This window comes from Chiloscyllium punctatum, chromosome 15 (genome assembly GCF_047496795.1).
Source record: "Chiloscyllium punctatum isolate Juve2018m chromosome 15, sChiPun1.3, whole genome shotgun sequence".
Classification (NCBI taxonomy): Eukaryota; Metazoa; Chordata; class Chondrichthyes; order Orectolobiformes; family Hemiscylliidae; genus Chiloscyllium; species Chiloscyllium punctatum.
In genome coordinates this window covers 42,784,241-42,802,521 of record NC_092753.1, presented here as the reverse complement: position 1 = coordinate 42,802,521, position 18,281 = coordinate 42,784,241, and the positions used below count along the sequence as shown (strand labels likewise).

At 41.1% G+C, this 18,281-nt stretch overlaps 1 protein-coding gene across 2 annotated transcripts in view; it reads left to right on the top strand.

Annotated features, from left to right (window-relative positions):
* The window catches only part of LOC140486212 (zinc finger X-chromosomal protein-like), a 52,870-nt gene that overhangs the window by 14,118 nt on the left and 20,471 nt on the right, over positions 1–18,281 (top strand). For both annotated transcript variants that reach the window (XM_072585037.1, XM_072585038.1), the window contains exons 2-4: positions 66–150; positions 1,131–1,228; positions 16,198–16,773. In XM_072585037.1, coding sequence (XP_072441138.1) covers positions 1,162–1,228; positions 16,198–16,773 — 643 coding nt within the window. In that variant the 5' untranslated portion in view covers positions 66–150; positions 1,131–1,161. The remainder of the gene's footprint in view (positions 1–65; positions 151–1,130; positions 1,229–16,197; positions 16,774–18,281) is intronic.

The following is an 18,281-nucleotide window of genomic DNA, read 5'->3' as shown; positions in this document are numbered from 1 at the left end:
TTCATAGATTTTGAAGAATGAAAGTATATGGCAAAATTGAATTGGACTTTATTTCCTTCTAACAGGTGACTCCTTCACTTATCTATGCCTGGATAGGCATGCCACAGCCAGTGATCTACTTCTCTACCCATTGAAGAAATGTTCTTAATGGTAAGTAATTCAAGTATGCAGGGCTTGAATAAAGGAACCTCTATTATCCAGCATTTGATTATCTGAATATCGGATTATCTGGCAAGATTGCAAGGTCCCGATCCTCGGCTAAACTATGTTATCCGGTATTCAATTATCCGGAATTCAATTAACTAAACAAAATACTGCTTACCAATGTCCTTTGGATAATCGAGATTTCTCTAAACATCTTTAAAAAAATCACTGAAAACTGACACCTCAAGACTGCTTGTAGTTTTAAGATAATCCAGTGTAGATTTCAGATTGAAGGTTTTATTTGAATGATTATCTCAGGGTAATGCTCAACAATTAGCTATTGCCTCAATAGCATTTTGCTTTTGCTCTTTGAAAAAGTGACGAGTCATCGCTTGTTCAGAGTTGATTTTGGGACTTTGACTGCAGAAATTTATCAAAGTGAACATTTAGTTTTATCCTATTTAAAGCTTTTATTGCTTTTAATGTCTCTGATATTATCATGAAAAATATTCCAAGGTCAACAGAAATTTTGCTCAGTGTGTAGGTCATATAGATTGCTACATAGTCATTAAAATAGCATAGTCAAAAAAACTGTGCATTGCACCAGTTTTTGCAATCTGCCAAATTCAGATACAGTGTACCCTGAATAAATCTGTTCTAGCAATACATTTTAATATTCTATGGTCATTAATATTTAATTATTTGAAATTTCTGGTAGTTAAAGATGGTAAGAAATTTATATGTAGTTTTAATTTAATAGCCTCCAAGCAAGTCTATAGCATTTAAGTTGCATTAACATTACCAATGCTTTGTATGTCATGATTCAAATTGTGAATAAAGCCCAGTAGGTAATTGAGCCTTTGGGATTGATCCCCATTGATCGTAAACTTCTTTTATCCTATCTGTGAAAGGATATTGTGAGAAACAAATCATATTTGTATGCAAGTCATGATTGACTCCTTAAAGATTCTTGGTTCCTTTAACAGATTTAGCAGTGATTAATGAAATTTGTAGACCATGGATGAAGATGTAGGAAGGCTTGAACTGCAGCAACAGGAGCCCAAGGTGATATTTGATAACACAGGTAATCGAAACCCCATTTTGTATTATGAATGGTATAATTTGGATTTTCAGTGGCAAGATTACTTTGGCCATTAGGACATAGATAACTGCTCCACTTCTTTCAAATGTCCACAAATCTGTCCATATCCAGATTTGCATTTTTCAGATACAGTTCTCAAACCTGTTTAGAATTAATTATATTGCTTCCTCTTCGATCAAAGGATATAACTTAAGAATTTGCATTTGAGAATGTCTCAACCTGAAAATTGACACTTTTTTTCATTTCCTCTTCACCAATCGTTGTGCATTTCTGTTCGAGTATTCAGAAACAAATTCTTAATAGGCAACAAAGCATTATGACTTAGTACCAATTGACCCTGCATATTGTTTCAGTTAAAATAATGGCATCTTTCAAGCCTCAAATGAATTTGCCTCCACCAAAACTCCAGGTAGTATGTTCCAGATTCTCATCTTTTCTCGCAAATCTTTTTTAACCTGTGCTTTCTGTTTATCTATCTTGTTATAAGTTGAAACAGTTTCTCCCGATCTAGTCTGTCTAGACCCCTCAATTTTGAACACTTGTATCAAATCTCATCGGATATGTGGAACAGTCCATCTTCCACTGCTACACTGACACCACCCCCCACCTTTTCATCCGCTACATCGATGACTGTATTGGTGCTACCTCGTGCTCCCACGAGGAGGTTGAAAGTTCATCCACTTTACTAACACCTTCCACCCTGACCTCAAATTTACCTGGACCATCTCAGACTCCTCCCCCCCCCCCCCCCCCCCCCCCTTCCTAGACCTCTCCATTTCTATCTCGGATGACTGACTCAACACTGACGTTTACTATAAACCGACTGACTCCTACAGCTACCTAGATTACACCTCCTCCCACCCTGCCCCCTGTAAAAACGACATCCCATATTCCCAATTCCTTTGCCTCTGCCGCATCTGTTTCCAGGAGGACCAATTCCAATACCGAACAACTCAGATGGCCTCCTTCTTCAAAGACCGCAATTTCCCCTCAGACTTGGTTGACGATGCTCTCCACCGCATCTCCTCCACTTCCCGTTCCTCCGCCCTTGAACCCCACCCCTCCAATTGCCACCAGGACAGAACCTCACTGGTCCTCACCTACCACCCCACCAACCTCCAAATACATTGGATCATCCTTCGTCATTTCCGCCACCTCCAAACAGACCCCACCACCAAGGATATATTTCCCTCCCCTCCCCTATCAACGTTCCAGAAAGACCACTCCCTCGTCAGGTCCACACCCAACCTCCACTCCCGGCACCTTCCCCTGCAACCGCAAGAAATGCAAAACTTGCGCCCACATCTCCTCCCTCACTTCCCTCCAAGGCCCCTTAGGATCCTTCCATATCCGTCACAAATTCACCTGCACCTCCACACACATCATTTACTGCATCCGCTGCACCCGATGTGGCCTCCTATACATTGGGGACACAAGCAGCCTACTTGTGGAACGTTTCAGAGAACACCTCTGGGACACGGACACCCACACCCACCAACCCAACCGCCCCATGGCTGAACACTTTAACTCCCCCTCCCACTCCACCAAGGACATGCAAGTCCTTGGCCTCCTCCATCACAAGACCATTGCAACATGACTCCTGGAGGAAGAGTGCCTCATCTTCCGCCTAGGAACCCTCCAACCACAAGTGATGAATGCTGATTTCTCCAGCTTCCTCATTTCCCCTCCCCCCACCTTTTCACAGTCCCAACCCTCAGACTCAGCACCGCCTTCTTGACCTGCAATCTTCTTCCCGACCTCTCCGCCCCCACCCCCTCTCTGACCTATCACCCTTACCTTAACCTCCTTCCACCTATCGCATTCCCAATGCCCCTCCCCCAAGTCCCTCCTCCCTACCTTTTATCTTAGCCTGCTTGGCACACCCTCCTCATTCCTGAAGAAGGGCTTATGCCTAAAACATCGATTCTCCTGCTCCTTGGATGCTGCCTGACCTGCTGCGCTTTTCCAGCCACACATTTTTCAGCTCTAATCTCCAGCATCTGCAGTCCTCACTTTCTCCTAGTCAAATTTCATTTAGCCTACTCTGAGGAATACAGTCCCAAATTCTTCAATCGATCTTCTGAGTTCATTCCTGAAATTATTCTTGTATATCTCTTCTGTACTCAGCCTAGTATATGTAACTCTTTACTGAAGTGTAGTGCCCAGAACTATCAGCAGTACTTTAGCTGTGGTTCAACTAGCATCTTGTACAAGTTTAGGATAACCTTCTTGATTTTGTACTCTCTGTTATAAACAAAGCTAGAATACTGTATGCTTTGTTTACTGCTGTCCACCAGTCCTGCCATCTTCAATAAGAACATAAGAAATAGGAGCAGGAGTAGGCCATTTGGCCCCTCAAGTCCTCCCACCATTCAACTAGATCATGGCTGACCTCCAGTCCCCAACTCCTCCTCCGTGCCATCCCATTGTAGCCCTTAATTCCTGATATTTCAAAGATCTATCAACCTCTTCTTTTAAATACTTACAGTAATCTCACCATCACAACTTACTGAGGTAGAGAACTGCAGTCATTTCCCCTCACAATCTTGTCTATTTTTCTCAGCTTACCCCACATTCCTTTAAACTGTAATAAATAAAGACCTAACTTGTTTAGCCATTTTTGATAAGTCAGCCACTTCAACCCAGAAATCAACCTAATGAATCTCTTGAATGGCAAACACATTTCCTGTCCAACTCAATTTCTTCTCATTAGCACCTTATTTATCTGTTATCTTTGGAATGTTTATAGTGTCCTTCACTATGAAGGCCAATGCAAAGTATTTCAGTTATTTAAATGTTCAAATTATCTGCCATCTCCCTGTTATCTGTAACTAATTTCCCAGTTACATCCTCTAAGGATCCCACGTTCACTTTAGCTACTTTTGTTTTATATATACGTAGAAACTTTTGCCATGTTTTGATTATTTCTTGTCAATGTCTTTTTTGTTATCAGTTTTTCCCCTCTTTATTAATTGTTCAGTCATCTGCTGGTTGTTCTTTTCAAAAACAAATTCCCAATTGTCTGGCCTAACATTAGATTTTGCTCCTTTGTATGGCTTTTATTTTGACTGGATACTCTTCTTGACCACCATTGTTAATCATGGGTTGTCCATCCTTCTCATTGAGTGCTTCTTTTTGATTGAAATATATTTTTGCTGAGCATAATGAAATATATGGTTAAGTGTCTTATACTGCTCATTCACTGACCTTTCCACTCTGCTTTAGATAATACTATCTTCATGCCATTGGAATTGTCCATGTGTAAGTTGAGGACACTGGTTTGAGACTCAAGTTACTTCTACTCAAACTGAATTTGAAATTCTACCATGTTGTGATTATTACCTCCTACAGAATTCTTAAACAAGAGACCTGATATTAATCATTGTATGTTACTAGATCTGTAATATCTTGTTAATGATTTGTGCATGTTTACACTCAGGTCTTCTTCTACGTACCCTCTAGCATAGTTTTTATTTTATACTGTCTCTCCACATTTACAATATTAACAATTTTATATAATCTGCAACCTTTTAAAATGTTCCCGTACACCATGGTTTAGATCACTAATATGTCATGAAAAGCAAGGGTCCCGATACCAACCCTCCGCGAACTCCACTGTAAACTTTCCTCCAGCCCAAACAAAATCCCCGAACCATTACTGTCTGTTTTCTATCACTCAGCTAATTTCATGTTTACATTGCTACTGCTTTTATCCCATGAGCTCAAATTTTTCTCATCATTCTGTTGTGCAGCATGGTATCCAATAGCTCTTGGAATCCATATATGCTACGTCAACAGCTTTCTCCCATCAATCCTCTCTGTTACACATTTTACAAATTCCAGCAAGTTAGTAAAGCATGATTTTCCCTGAAGAGACCCATGCTGGATTTTCTTAATTAACCTACACTTATATATATGACTATTCATTTATCCTGAATTACTGTTTTTAGAGGTTTCCTCTCGACTGAAGTTAAAATGATTGATATGTCATTTCTGGAATCCCTGAAACCATTTTTAAACAAGGACATAGTGTTTGCTACTCTCCAATCCTCTGACATCCCTCCTGAATTTAAGGAAGACTTAAGAATAACCAATGCCTCGACAGTTTCCACTTAAGAACAAACTGTTTAAGACCACCTCCTTACCAAAGTTGAACTTCTCTAGTGACTGAATTTCTTCCTCTGTCCCCAGCACCTGGGTAGAACCTGTTTTCCTGGTAAAGATAGATGCAATTTATTCATTGAGTACCTCAGCTTTGCCCCGATTCCATGTGTAAATCCCCTTTTTTGTTGGATTTTTAATCAGCCTGTCCTTTCAGCTACCCTTTTATTACTGATGTGTCTTTGGAAGACCTTGGAATTACCTTGAATATTAGCTGTCAGTGTCTTTCCATAACTCCCCATTCTTTTTAATTGGTGTTTCAGCTGTCTTCTGAAACCTGGTTCTTAATTGTACTTTCTACCTCACACCTGTCAGAAGGACAGTTTTTTTTCAATCAAGCGAGAATGGGATCTGTTTGACAGAATATGTCTGGACTGTGCCAGGATGTTTCATTTTTTAGCAACTGTTTTGTCCCCACCAACCCTTGGCTCCATTCTATCTGGACTGGTTCTATTCTATCCGATCCAGCTCCATTCTTGCCCCATTGAACACAGCATTTTTTCTCCCATTGTATCAGAAAAATATCTCTTTCCCTATGGAATAATTAAATTGGAGCAAAGATGATATCTTGGGATAATATTGTCACATTGGCTTTAAGTGATTATTTACGAGAACTGTTTCCCAGTTGTGAACTTCTGTATGTCACTAATTTAAGAACCCGTGGATAAACAATGCAGCATTTGGTTCCTTCATAACTGAAATAATTTCATGGAGGCCGGTATTTCATGACCAAGACATCCTTTTCATGAAAAGCTCACCTTAAACCTATGCCCTCTAGTTTTAGACTCCCCTACCCTAGTGAGAAGACCTTCACAATTCACCCTTTCCATGCCCGTCATTATTTTATAAACTTCTATGAGGTCACATCTCAACCTCTGACACTTCATGAAAAATAGCCCCAGCATATTCAGCCTCTCCCGATAGCTCTAACCCTGGCAACAACCTTGTAAATCTTTACTGAACCCTTATAAGTTTTGCAAACTGCTGCCTCCAGCAAGAAGAGCAGAATTGTACACAATATGCCAAAAGTGGCCCAACTAATGTCCTGTACAGCTGCAACATGTCCTCCCAACTCTTATGCTGACCAATAAAGGCAAGTATGCCAAATGCCGCCTTCACTACTCCCTCTACCTGACACTTCACTTCCGAGGAACAATAAACATGCACTCCGCGATTTCTTTGCAAGGCCTTGATTTTTTTTTAAGTAGCCCTAGAAGGGGTTTGTGGTCTGTTACTATTGCAAATTTACATCTATAAAGGTATTGGTGGAATTTTGACTGCAGGACAATATTATTAAATGTGTTAGTCATGCCCTGATTTGCTCTACCAAAATGCAATGTTTATCTAGATTAACCTCCATCTACCACTCTGGCACATTTGCCCACCTGATCAAGGTCTTGTACTCTGGGCTAACCTTCTTCGCTGTTCACGGCACCACCAGTTTTGGTGTCACCTGCAAACTTCTTAACAATACCTGCTCTATTCACATCCAAATAATTTATATAAATGACAAATAGCAATGGACCCAGCATCGATTTTTGCAGCACACCGCTGGTCACAGGCTTCTCCTGGATGTCTTTGGAGGAGTTCAGTCAGTATCTGGCGGCAGCCTTCACTTGGGACAATCACTCTTGCTCCCCATTGTAATATGCCGTCCTCAACAATGATCTGGTCGTACTGCGTCCATGAAAGGTTTCAATTCTGGTTGTGATGGCCTTTCTGTTTCCTCTATCACTACAGCTGTTTTATTTTGACAGGAAGGAATTATCTTGTGTCCACAGTTGAATGTGGTAATTGGTGACTGGAAGGGTGTACAGAAAATCTAAAACCAGAACACACTCTTTCAAGGGTAGGCACCACCAGTGGGTGTGTCTGTCAGTGGGAGGCAAGTCATGGTATCCGCATTTGTCACTTGGCCTTCCGGATTGTGTTCCAAATTATAATTACATACCCTGAGAGTAAAGGCCCACCATTGAATCCAACCAGAACCTACAGATGACACGGCCTTGACTTCTTTTAGTAGCCCTAGAAGGGGTTTGTGGAATTTTACCAATACAAATTTATATCTATAAAGGTATTGGTGGAACGTTGTCACACCAAAGATGACCATATTTGTGTTCGGCATCAGCCAAAGTCTGGGAAGCATATGTTATTAGGCGTTTCCCTCAGTTGGGCCATTTGTGAGCCAACACTACGCTGATACCATATGGGGAGGTATTGCATGTCAGAATAACATCTCACTTGGAATCATAGTGGGCCAAGACTTTAGACAGTGATAGCTGCTTTTCACTTCTCTAAACTTTACTTCTTGGCTATGTGACCATTTCTAAGGCTGACCTTTTCAATAGCAGATAGAAGGGGGCCAGGTTACGTATGCATTTTCCAGAATAGTTCACTGAACCAAGGAAAGACCAAAAGGTGCCCAGGCTCCCCTGGAACAGATAGGGGAGCCTGGGCACCTTTTGATTGGAGGATAGAGTGAGGGCAATGGGTGAAACCTGGTCTTGTAAACTCTGTAGCCCAAGAAGGACGCTTGGGTGTCTGGAACACACATTTATCCCTTCTGAAGTGTACATCCACCAGGGAGAAATGTCTTCAGAACTATGTCCAAGTTCTCCAAGTGCTCTTATTGGCATTCTTGGTTATTAGCACATCATCCAGATAAATGGCGACCTGTTCAGATTTGTAAAATGTTCTCCATCGTCCTCTGAAAAAGGGTGCAGGCTGATGATACCCCCAATTGCAGTCTTATATACTGGTACAAACCCTTGTGTATTAATTGTGGCATACAGTGTTACAACCGCAGGTACGCGTGGCTCACATCCAGCTTCATTAAGGACACCCATTCCTCCCAGTTTTGTGTGCAAGCCTCTGTGAGGGATTTGGTATTTATCCAGTTGCGAGAAGCAGTTTATCGTTTGCTTAATATTCCCACAAAGGCAAACCGGCTAGTCAGGATTCATAATCAGTACGGTGAGTGCTGCCCATTCCATAGACTGTGCTGATTTGATGGTTCCTTTGCTTTCAAGCCTCCTGATTTCTGTCTCTACTTTTGCACGTAAAGCAAGTGGCACTACGCGGAATTTGCAGAATATTGAAATTGGTTTCTGGTCAGAGGGTGGCCTTGACCCCTTTTGATAGTCCCTAGACCTTCTTGAAAAATCTCTGGGTATCTAATTAGAACTTTGCTAAGGTAGCCATGTTGAGCCAATCAAGTGAATCTTTCTGAACCAATTCCACCCCATCAAATTTGGGCCTGAGCCTTTTACTACAATTAGTGTTAACTGCATCAACTGCTTCACATAGGAGACTGAAACCAAAGTCATACCTTTAATTGGTCACAGTTCCCCGGTGTACATTCTCAGGCTATCTGAGGTCTTGTATGTTAACGTAAAGGTTGGAGTCCAGAGTGGATCTTGTTAAAGACTGTTTTGTGATCATTAATACAGCTGTGCCAGTATCGACCTCTGTTAGAATCAGGGGACCAGGTAATCAAGCACTTATTTTGATAAGTTCTGATTTGGCTGTTGCTAATCATTTTAACTGTTCCAAACCTGATGTAGGTGAACTTTCCAGGGTGTGCATTCTCTTAGATACCAACCTATGAGTTCTTTTACTCAAGTCAGACCTTGAAGGATTCCTTTGCTGTCTCAAGTCCACATACTGGCAGCAACTACAATAGCTTGCCAGTCCAGACTCTGAAGAACACTTTGGCCGAGGCACGGCTTTGTTTTGGGGTATTACTGTGTGCTGATTGCCATCCCTCTGCTCAGGATAGGTCCTGCATCAGACTATGCAGTTGCATCACTCAAGTGATGTTCCCCAAGCTCAGTCAGACAGGTCAGGGTGTCCACTTCCATCGGGATGCCCTGTAGCTCATGCTCCTCTTGTCGCATTTTCTAATGACAAAGCCAGTTGTATTGGCTGTTTGAAATCCAGTTGGGCTTCAGCTAGTTGACACTTTTATATGGTTAAGTCATTAATCCCAAGTACCAAACAGTTTCTCATCATCTCATCTCAGGGTTAACCCAAAATCACATGCCTCAGCCAGTCATAATAACTTTGTCAAAAATCCGCAGCAGGATTCCCCAGGTTCTTGAACTGCCGAATAAAGACAATAGCACGTTTTGAGAAGATTTCTAGGTCCAGTTGAGGTTCTGGATGTAAGTTTGCTCGCTGAGCTGGAAACTTAATTTTCAGACATTTCGTCACCATACTAGGTAACATCATCAGTGAGCCTCCGGTGAAGCACTGGTGTTATGGCCTGCGTTTTATTTGTGTGCTTAGGGTTTCTTGGGTTGGTGATGTCATTTCCTGTGGTGATGTCACTTCCTGTTCTTTTTCTCAGGGGGTTGTAAATGGGATCCAAGTCAATGTGTTTGTTGATAGTTTGGATTGGAATGCCATCCTTCTACAAATTCTTGTGCATGTCTGTTTGGCTTGACCTAGGATAGATGTGTTGTCCCAGTCGAAATAGTGTCCTTGCTCATCTTTATGTAAAGATACGAGTGAGAGTGGGCCATGTCTTTATGTGGCTAGTTGATGTTCATGTATCCTGGTGGCTAGATTTCTGCCTGTTTGCCTAATGTAGTTTTTGTTACAGTTCTTGCAAGGTATTTTGTAAATAACATTAGTTTTGCTTGTTGTCTGTATTGTGTCTTTCAAGTTCATTAGCTGCTGTTTTACACATTGACCTGAATCCCATTTACCACCCCCTGAGAAAATGAACATCACCAACCCAAGGAAACCTAAACACAAAAAGTGGGCCATATCACCAGTGCTTCACTGATGATGTTACCTAGTAGGGTGACAAAATGTCTGAAAATGAACCTCCGAACTCAGTAAGCAAGCTTACATCCAAAGCCAATAGTGTCTCAGAATTAGAGCAAGCTTGGGGTCATAATATTCCTTAACTAATTGCATCAACTGTTGAAAGGTTTTAGTATCTGGTGCCTAAGGGAAAGTTAGGCTCCTGGTAAGGCTGAGGATCCGCAATTGTTGCTTTTCATTGCCAATGTCATTTGCCCAGAAAACAAAACACGTTCTTTCCACGTTCTGGGGCCATTCTTCAAGTCAACAGATCAAACAAGTCAACTTCACAAAAAATGTCATGATGCCAGAAGTGCTTACCTCAACTCAAAGGTGACTGTTGCGAGCAAATTTTCTTTAGGAGTATACTGTTTTTTCATATACACTGTGAGGCAAAGATCCTACCACCAAGTCACCCTTTACTTACACGTGGGTGTCCTTGACTCTGATCCAATTCTCTCAGAGCCAGTCCCTAGAGTGAGGAGAATCCCTAAGATGCCTGTTTATATCTGTCAGCCAGGACTTTCTGATTGGGGCTGTTAACCTGGGCCAGTCAGAGAACTCGTACTCCGTGAGATCCACCCGGACAACCTTGTTCCAATCATAAAAATGTGTTGCTGGAATAGCGCAGCAGGTCAGGCAGCATCGAAGGAGAAGGAGAATCGACATTTTGGGCATAAGCCCTTCAGGAATAAGGAGGGTGTGCCAAGCAGGCTCAGATAAAAGATAGGGAGGAGGGACTTGGGGAGGGGCATTGGGAATGTGATAGGTGGAAGGAGGTTAAGGTGAGGGTGATGGGCCGGAGAGGGGGTGGGGGCGGAGAGGTCAGGAAGAAGATTGCAGGTCAAGAAGGCGGTGCTGAGTCTGAGGGTTGGGGCTGAGAAAAGGTGGGGGGAGGGGAAATGAGGAAGCTGGAGAAATCTGTATTCATCCCTTGTGGTTGGAGGGTTCCTAGGCGGAAGATGAGTCGCTCTTCCTCCAGGCATCGTGTTGCCATGGTCTGGCGATGGAGGAGGCCAAGGGCCTGCATGTCCTTGGTGGAGTGGGAGGGGGAGTTGAAGTGTTCAGCCACGGGGTGGTTGGATTGGTTGGTGCGGGTGTCCCAGAGGTGTTCTCTGAAACGTTCCGCAAGTAGGCTGCCTGTCTCCCCAATGTATAGGAGGCCACATCGGGTGCAGCGGATGCAGTAAATGATGTGTGTGGAGGTGCAGGTGAATTTCTGATGGATATTGAAGGATGCCTTGGAGGGAACTGAGGGGGAAGGTGTGGGCGCAAGTTTTGCATTTTTTTGCAGTTGCAGGGGAAGGTGCCGGGAGTGGAGGTTGGGTTGGTGGGGGGGGTGTGGATCTGACAGGGGAGTCGCGGAGGGAGTGGTCTTTCCGGAACGCTGATAGGGGTGGGGAGGGAAATATACCCTTGGTGGTGGGGTCCGTTTGGAGGTGGCGGAAATGACGAAGGATGATCCGATGTATCTGGAGGTTGGTGGGGTGGTAGGTGAGGACTAGTGGGGTTCTATCCTGGTGGCGATTGGAGAGGCGGGGTTCAAGGGTGGAGGAGCGGGAAGTGGAGGAGATGCGGTGTAGAGCATCGTCAACCACATCTGAGGGGAAATTGCGGTCTTTGAAGAAGGAGGCCATCTGGATTGTTCGGTATTGGAATTGGTCCTCCTGGAAGCAGATGCGGCGAAGGCGAAGGAATTGGGAATATGGGATGGCGTTTTTACAGGGGGCAGGGTGGGAAGAGGTGTAATCTAGGTAGCTGTGGGAGGCAGCATCCAAGGAGCAGGAGAATCGACGTTTCGAGCCCTTCTTCAGGAATCAAGGAGGACAAACGTTTGACAATAAAATGGTTTCCTGACACATTGTGTCAGAATGTCTTCAATATTAGGCATAGAATAATTTCTAAGCTAGGAGCAGACTCCTGCTTTTTAAGCGCGGAATCATTCTGTACCTGAGGCTGAGATTAGATTAGATTACTTACAGTGTGGAAACAGGCCCTTCGGCCCAACAAGTCCACACCGCCCCGCCGAAGCGCAACCCACCCATATCCCTACGTCTACCCCTTACCTACACTACGGACAATTTAGGATGACCAATTCACCTGACCTGCACATCTTTGGACTGTGGGAGGAAACCGGAACACCCGGAGGGAACCCACGCAGACACGGGGAGAATGTGCAAACTCCACACAGTCAGTCGCCTGAGGCGGGAATTGAACCCGGGTCTCTGGCGCTGTGAGGCAGCAGTGCTAACCACTGTGCCACCGTGCTGCCACGAGATGTTATGTACAGTTGCATTTAAACTGATTCATTTGTCTTTGAATTAAACATGCTTTCTTTTCAGGTTGTAATTCAGATTTAAATAAGACGTAAGATTTGATTAGTTAGAATTGACAGTGAGGCAGTCTGTAAGGTCTGTAGAGTGGTCTGCAAGAACAGCAAGTAAGTTAAAGCTTCACGAATATTACCTTTTACAGAGCTTGTATTTAATAACCGATAACGGTTACTCAATATCATCGTAAAGTCCTAAAATGCAATTAAGTTCAATCCATAGCAGGTAAATAGTTACTTTTCTACTGGCTTCAACAGCCTTAGCATTAAAATGGTGTCTCTCTCTCTCTCTCTCTCTCTCTGGTGTCCTTTTGAACTCTCAAGTCAGAGTCTTGTAATAGCAAAAATGTTTTTCTTTGTGTCTGCCCAGCTTGCAAGGGTAAAAAGAATTCATTATAATTGACAGGACCTGACCATCAATTACAAGGCTTTTGATAGTACGGAGTTTCATTTCAGGGTCAGAATCAAACACTTTCATTAATTTCTCAAGGGAATAGCCGTGAGTGTTATCACTTGATGTCCTGTTTACACAGATTCACTGATGCTAAGACAAATGTTCTTAATTGCCTTAGAGCATCCTGTTCTCACTTGGTGAGCACAGATATTTTTACCTTTTACATACCTTGAGTTCCCCCTTTTTCTGAGCCTTCCAGCCTGTCTTATTTTCTAGTGTTTAGCAAACGTGTTCGATAATTCAGCATTACATTTTAGTCTGAATGTTTAAAGACAAGTTTTAAGCCGATAGCCTTTCTCAAAGATATCTTTCAAAAAACCTAATGAACCTGAGCAAACACTTGGTGATCCCTCCAAATCTCTCCTTGTCTCGCCTGAATGAAGCGTGCAGAGATGTTTGTCCAGCATAAATACTGTAGAAATTTGAGGTGCTGTGCTCCAGTTTCTTTCTGTCCAAGGATGTTAGACAGCTCAGGAATGAAAGGAGTAGAGAGAATTTTTGTTTTCCCTTTAACGGTCCTGGATTTTGTTGCTGTTATACTATCAGCAGATAGAAACGAGTTTAATCTCGGTTCTGCAAACAATTAACTGTAGCTTCACAGGTGGAATCATGGCTTAAATGTTACAGCGGGGGTTGAACACCAGAATGTTTGCCATGTGCACATTAACACAGAAATCATGAAGTTGCAGCCTGTCATCCACTGGTCCATCACAGGTTGCATTAGTGATCCTCCAACCTGTAGAACCAATAATTAATTAAATCAGTTGGTCAAATGAGAATTTTCCTTATTTCCACTCTCACCTCATTCATAAAAATCTTTATGAAAGTATGATTTATTCAATTAAAGTTTTAAACTATGGTCTGATTAATAAGCTGAAAATGTGTTGCTGGAAAAGTGCAACAGGTCAGGCAGCATCCAAGGAGCAGGAGAATCGACGTTTCGGGCTGGAGCCCTTCTTAAGAATGGCTCATGCCCGAAACGTTGATTCTCCTGCTCCTTGGATGCTGCCTGACCTGTTGCACTTTTCCAGCAACACACTTTCAGCTCTGATCTCCAGCATCTGCAGTCCTCACTTTCTCCTCTGATTAATAAGTACAACAGATCTGTCCTTAAAAATAATTTTATGTTGGAGTATTGTTTAATATCTCCATTAGAATTAGTTGCATTCTTTAATTTAACAAGTTATTTTCTCTGATACTTTAATTTAACATTCTGTAGAACATTGCTATATTTAATGTATTTTTTAAAAGTAATTTTATTTTAGTACCATCTCTAAGTAATTGAAAATTCTTTAATGTAATTGGCTACTTGGATAGTAACACTGTGCCTCCAAGCTGGAAATCTCCATTAAATAATGGTACAATCAATTGCGGGGTGACACAAGTAAAGGTCTCACTGCAGATCACAAGATCTTTCAGCAGGATTTTCTTTTGAAGTCAGCAGTGAGCATCTTTGCTTCCCTACTGACCACAGCATTCAGATTAATGGTACTGTAAGTTGCATACAGAGTACTCAGAAAACCAGAAAGTATCAATCTGTTAACATAGTACAGTCGATTCTGCTATAACGCGGAAGTTCTGCTCTCGTGCAACCCTAGGTTATAAGAAAATCGCATGATATCAGCACTGTTGAAACTAATGGTGCCAGAATTGCATTATAACCAACACACGCTATAAAAATTTGCACTGTAGAAACAGTGCTCCCAATTCCTCAATCTTGTTATAGCAAATTCACATCAATCAAATGTGCATTATCGCAGATAAATTTAAAGTTTAGCACATTTTAATACATAGGTCATGCACAATGGAAGCAATTTAAAGGGGGCATTAAGTTGGAAGGATAGACTTTGCATTCTTCTGATTAGTTTCCAGCCAAATCAGAATACTGAACAATGTTAAAAGCCCAATCCTACTAAAAATAAGCTATAGATGAAATATATAATCTCTTTATAATTTTGCAAAGTAAACTGATCAGATAACTTATGTAGGAGGAAATATTGGTTTGGTTTTGCTGGAGACACTTTCAACGTATTATTTTGTTAGCTTACCACCCCTTACTGATTTCAGAGATACTTTATAGGAGACCTAAGCTTAAAAAATGTAATTTTTGTTTTTTGCTTTAAAGTTGATTCATTTGTATTGTGTATCAGGTGTGAAGTTAATTACTCTTGTGTTAGGTCAATAAAAATCTAGCTTTATATTTTAAAGATTTTTCTGTATCAATTTTTGTTTATAGCCCATTTTAATTGTTTATCAGTTTTAAATTATTCAATCAGTAAAATGTAGAAATTTACTTTTATCTCCAAATCTAAACCTTTGTTTTGCTTTGATTTAAATAACCTTATATTAGGATAACAGTGGGATTATGTAATAGGTGTCACGAACTGAAGTTTTGTGGGACAAGATAATTTTCAATTTTTTTTAGTTTTTATTAAAATTGAACCACTTGCACACTTTAGAGTGGTCTTCTGTATTAATATGTTTGTCAACATCAATATGCTAATATCTACTATCCAATTTCAAATTACTCTGGTATGTTTCACTGTTGCACTCAAATGGAGTTTTTATGATTTTTGAATTAAGAAATTAAGGTAAATGTATTATGGATTTTTTTCTTTGTTCTGAAAGTTGCTATAATTCAGAAAACTTACTTGGAGGCCTTTGTTCCAGATACTGCACCAGTAGTAATCTGTTTAATTTTGTATTTACGTTTAAGATCAAAATGTTTACAGTTCATAGGACATGTATCTACAGCACACTTTTTATTAATTAGAAAAATGACAGTAACAGTTTAGAAGTGTCTTCAAGGATCTTTACCAAGATGGTACTTGAAGTATGAATTACTGATATCTAACTGTGTCCCAGGGGTTCTGTATTTCTGAATACTGCACCTCAACGACCACTTTCTGAAATGTTTTAATAATGTGAAAAGTACTGAAAATTAGAGTGGTTGAGGATATTGTAACAGATTATATTGAATTCTGTACCAGAGGGAAATAAATGTATTCCTAGAATAAAAATAATGCTGTGAAAAATCTATGATAGCCAATAGTAATAACGGTTGATAACAATCTACTTCTTTTAGCTGATTATTTAGTTAACCTCTATATACTCACTATAATTAACTGCATTTTTATTGTACTTTTTTCCATGTCAATATAATGTTGTGAAAGTAAACATTTCCCTTAATTTTTATAGTTCAAGAAGTGACTTCAGAACACATTGATGGGCATCATATTCTCGTAGAAGTTCAAGAGACTGTCTTTGTCGATTCTGCTATCAATTCTGGTCCCCACTTTGTCTCTGGTGATGCAGACTCTGTTGTAATACAGGATGTCATTGAAGATGTTGTCGCTGAAGATATTGTTGCTGAAGATGTTCACTGCCCTGATATTATTGAGGAGCCAGAAACCATTATTGTACCTGAACAAGTACTGGACACTGATGTTGCCACAGAGGAAACCTTGAGTACAGTCCCTGAAGATGTTTTGGCTTCCGACATCAACTCAGAGACTATTTGTGTATCAGAACATGTCCTGACCAGCGAAGATGTGTCTGATATGGCTACTGTTGAGCAAGTTGCTGTCACAGAGGCTGAAATAGTCACAGGCACCTTGTCACCTGACGTTGAAGAAGTTCTAGTGGCCGATCCTGCTACAGAGACTGAGATAGACACACGGAGTTTACATGTTCAGAATCAAGAGACCGTTCCAGTCACCATTGAGGCTCCAGTAGGAAATAAAGACACCAGTGAGGATTATTTAATGATTTCCTGTAAGTGACGAGAGAGGTAGGCCTTTGGCACATGGAAAATGAAATATTAATGGACTTTATTCTTTTATCTCTGAAAAGTAGTTGAATTAATTGTTCAGCATATTATATATTGTGTATAGTTAAAAAATCACAACACCAGGTTATGGTCCAACAGGTTTAATTGGAAGCACTAGCTTTCAGAGGATTGCTCCTTCGTAAGGTAATTGTGGAGTACACAATTGTAAGACTTGTGTACAGACAGAATTTATAGCGAATGTTTACAGTGTGATCTAACTGAAATTATACATTGAAAAATACTTTGATTGTTTGTTAAGTCTCTCATCTGTTAGAGTGACCATGTTAGTTTCACTTCTTTCATATGTAAATCACAAAGCTTTTTTTAAAAGTTACATTCTCAGGTTAATCTTAACAATTGGTGTCAGCCCAGATAATATGTTGAAGGTGTTAAGCCTCCTGTGTGCTGTTGTCAGTTTAGACTGATTCTAATCTAAAAAATGAGTTAACAGAGTCTTGCATGGATTCATACAGTTTTTGAGCAAAGTACAATGTAACTCTGCAAGTACAAATTCACCCCACAAACATATATGTATATGTGTGTGTGTTTATCTGGATTGGGGGATTGTGAGTTTAAAGGGATCGAAGTCTGTGAGAGGATGCATGTGGGAGTCTGTGTGTCTCCCTGTATTGAAGTGGTGTGTGTGTGTGCGTGTATACAGTGCAATGGTGGTCACCTATAGTGTGACATGAACCCAAGGCCCTGGTTGAGGCCCTCCCTATGGGTACTGAACTTAGCTATCAGCCTCTGCTCGGCCACTTTTCACTGCTGCCTGTCCTGAAGTCTGCCTTGGAGGATGGTCACCCAAAGGTCCGAGGTCAAATGTCCTGGACCACTGAAGTGTTCTCCAACTGGGAGGGAACACTCCTGTCTGTTGGTTGTTGTGTGGTGCCCAATAATCCATTGTCATAGCTTCTGCTCGGTTTCACCAATGTACCAAATCATATATTGTATAGGAGACATGGAGGCTGAAACATTTGCAACTTATGACTAAAATGCAGAGAGAATAAATTGAATTTATTACAGTGAGTTTAAGTTTATAATTATAGATGACCTTACTAAGGCTTCTATCTCCAAAATCCGAATCAGTGTTGCAGGTGAGCAAATATTGCTACAAATTCTTGAGTTAGTTCTTTTAGCTACTCCTCCATCCTAATGATTTTTTAGAGAGCTTGTATTCAGTAAATAACGGTTTAATTGTTTCCATCTTAGTTTTTTTTCAAATCCTGAAATTTGCATTAAATTGCATCTTGATGTTAACAATCAATGGTGTATCCTTGATTCAGTAGTCACACTAAAGTCTGGATGAGAAGATTGTCAGCTCATATGATGTAGTGGGGCTCACCTATTTAGACAAATGTTATTGAGCTATTCTGGAGCTCCTTAAGTGAGTCTTTATATAGTTTTTGATTCCTTGACACCCTCTGCTGCGACATGGTTTCAGAGGTATCAT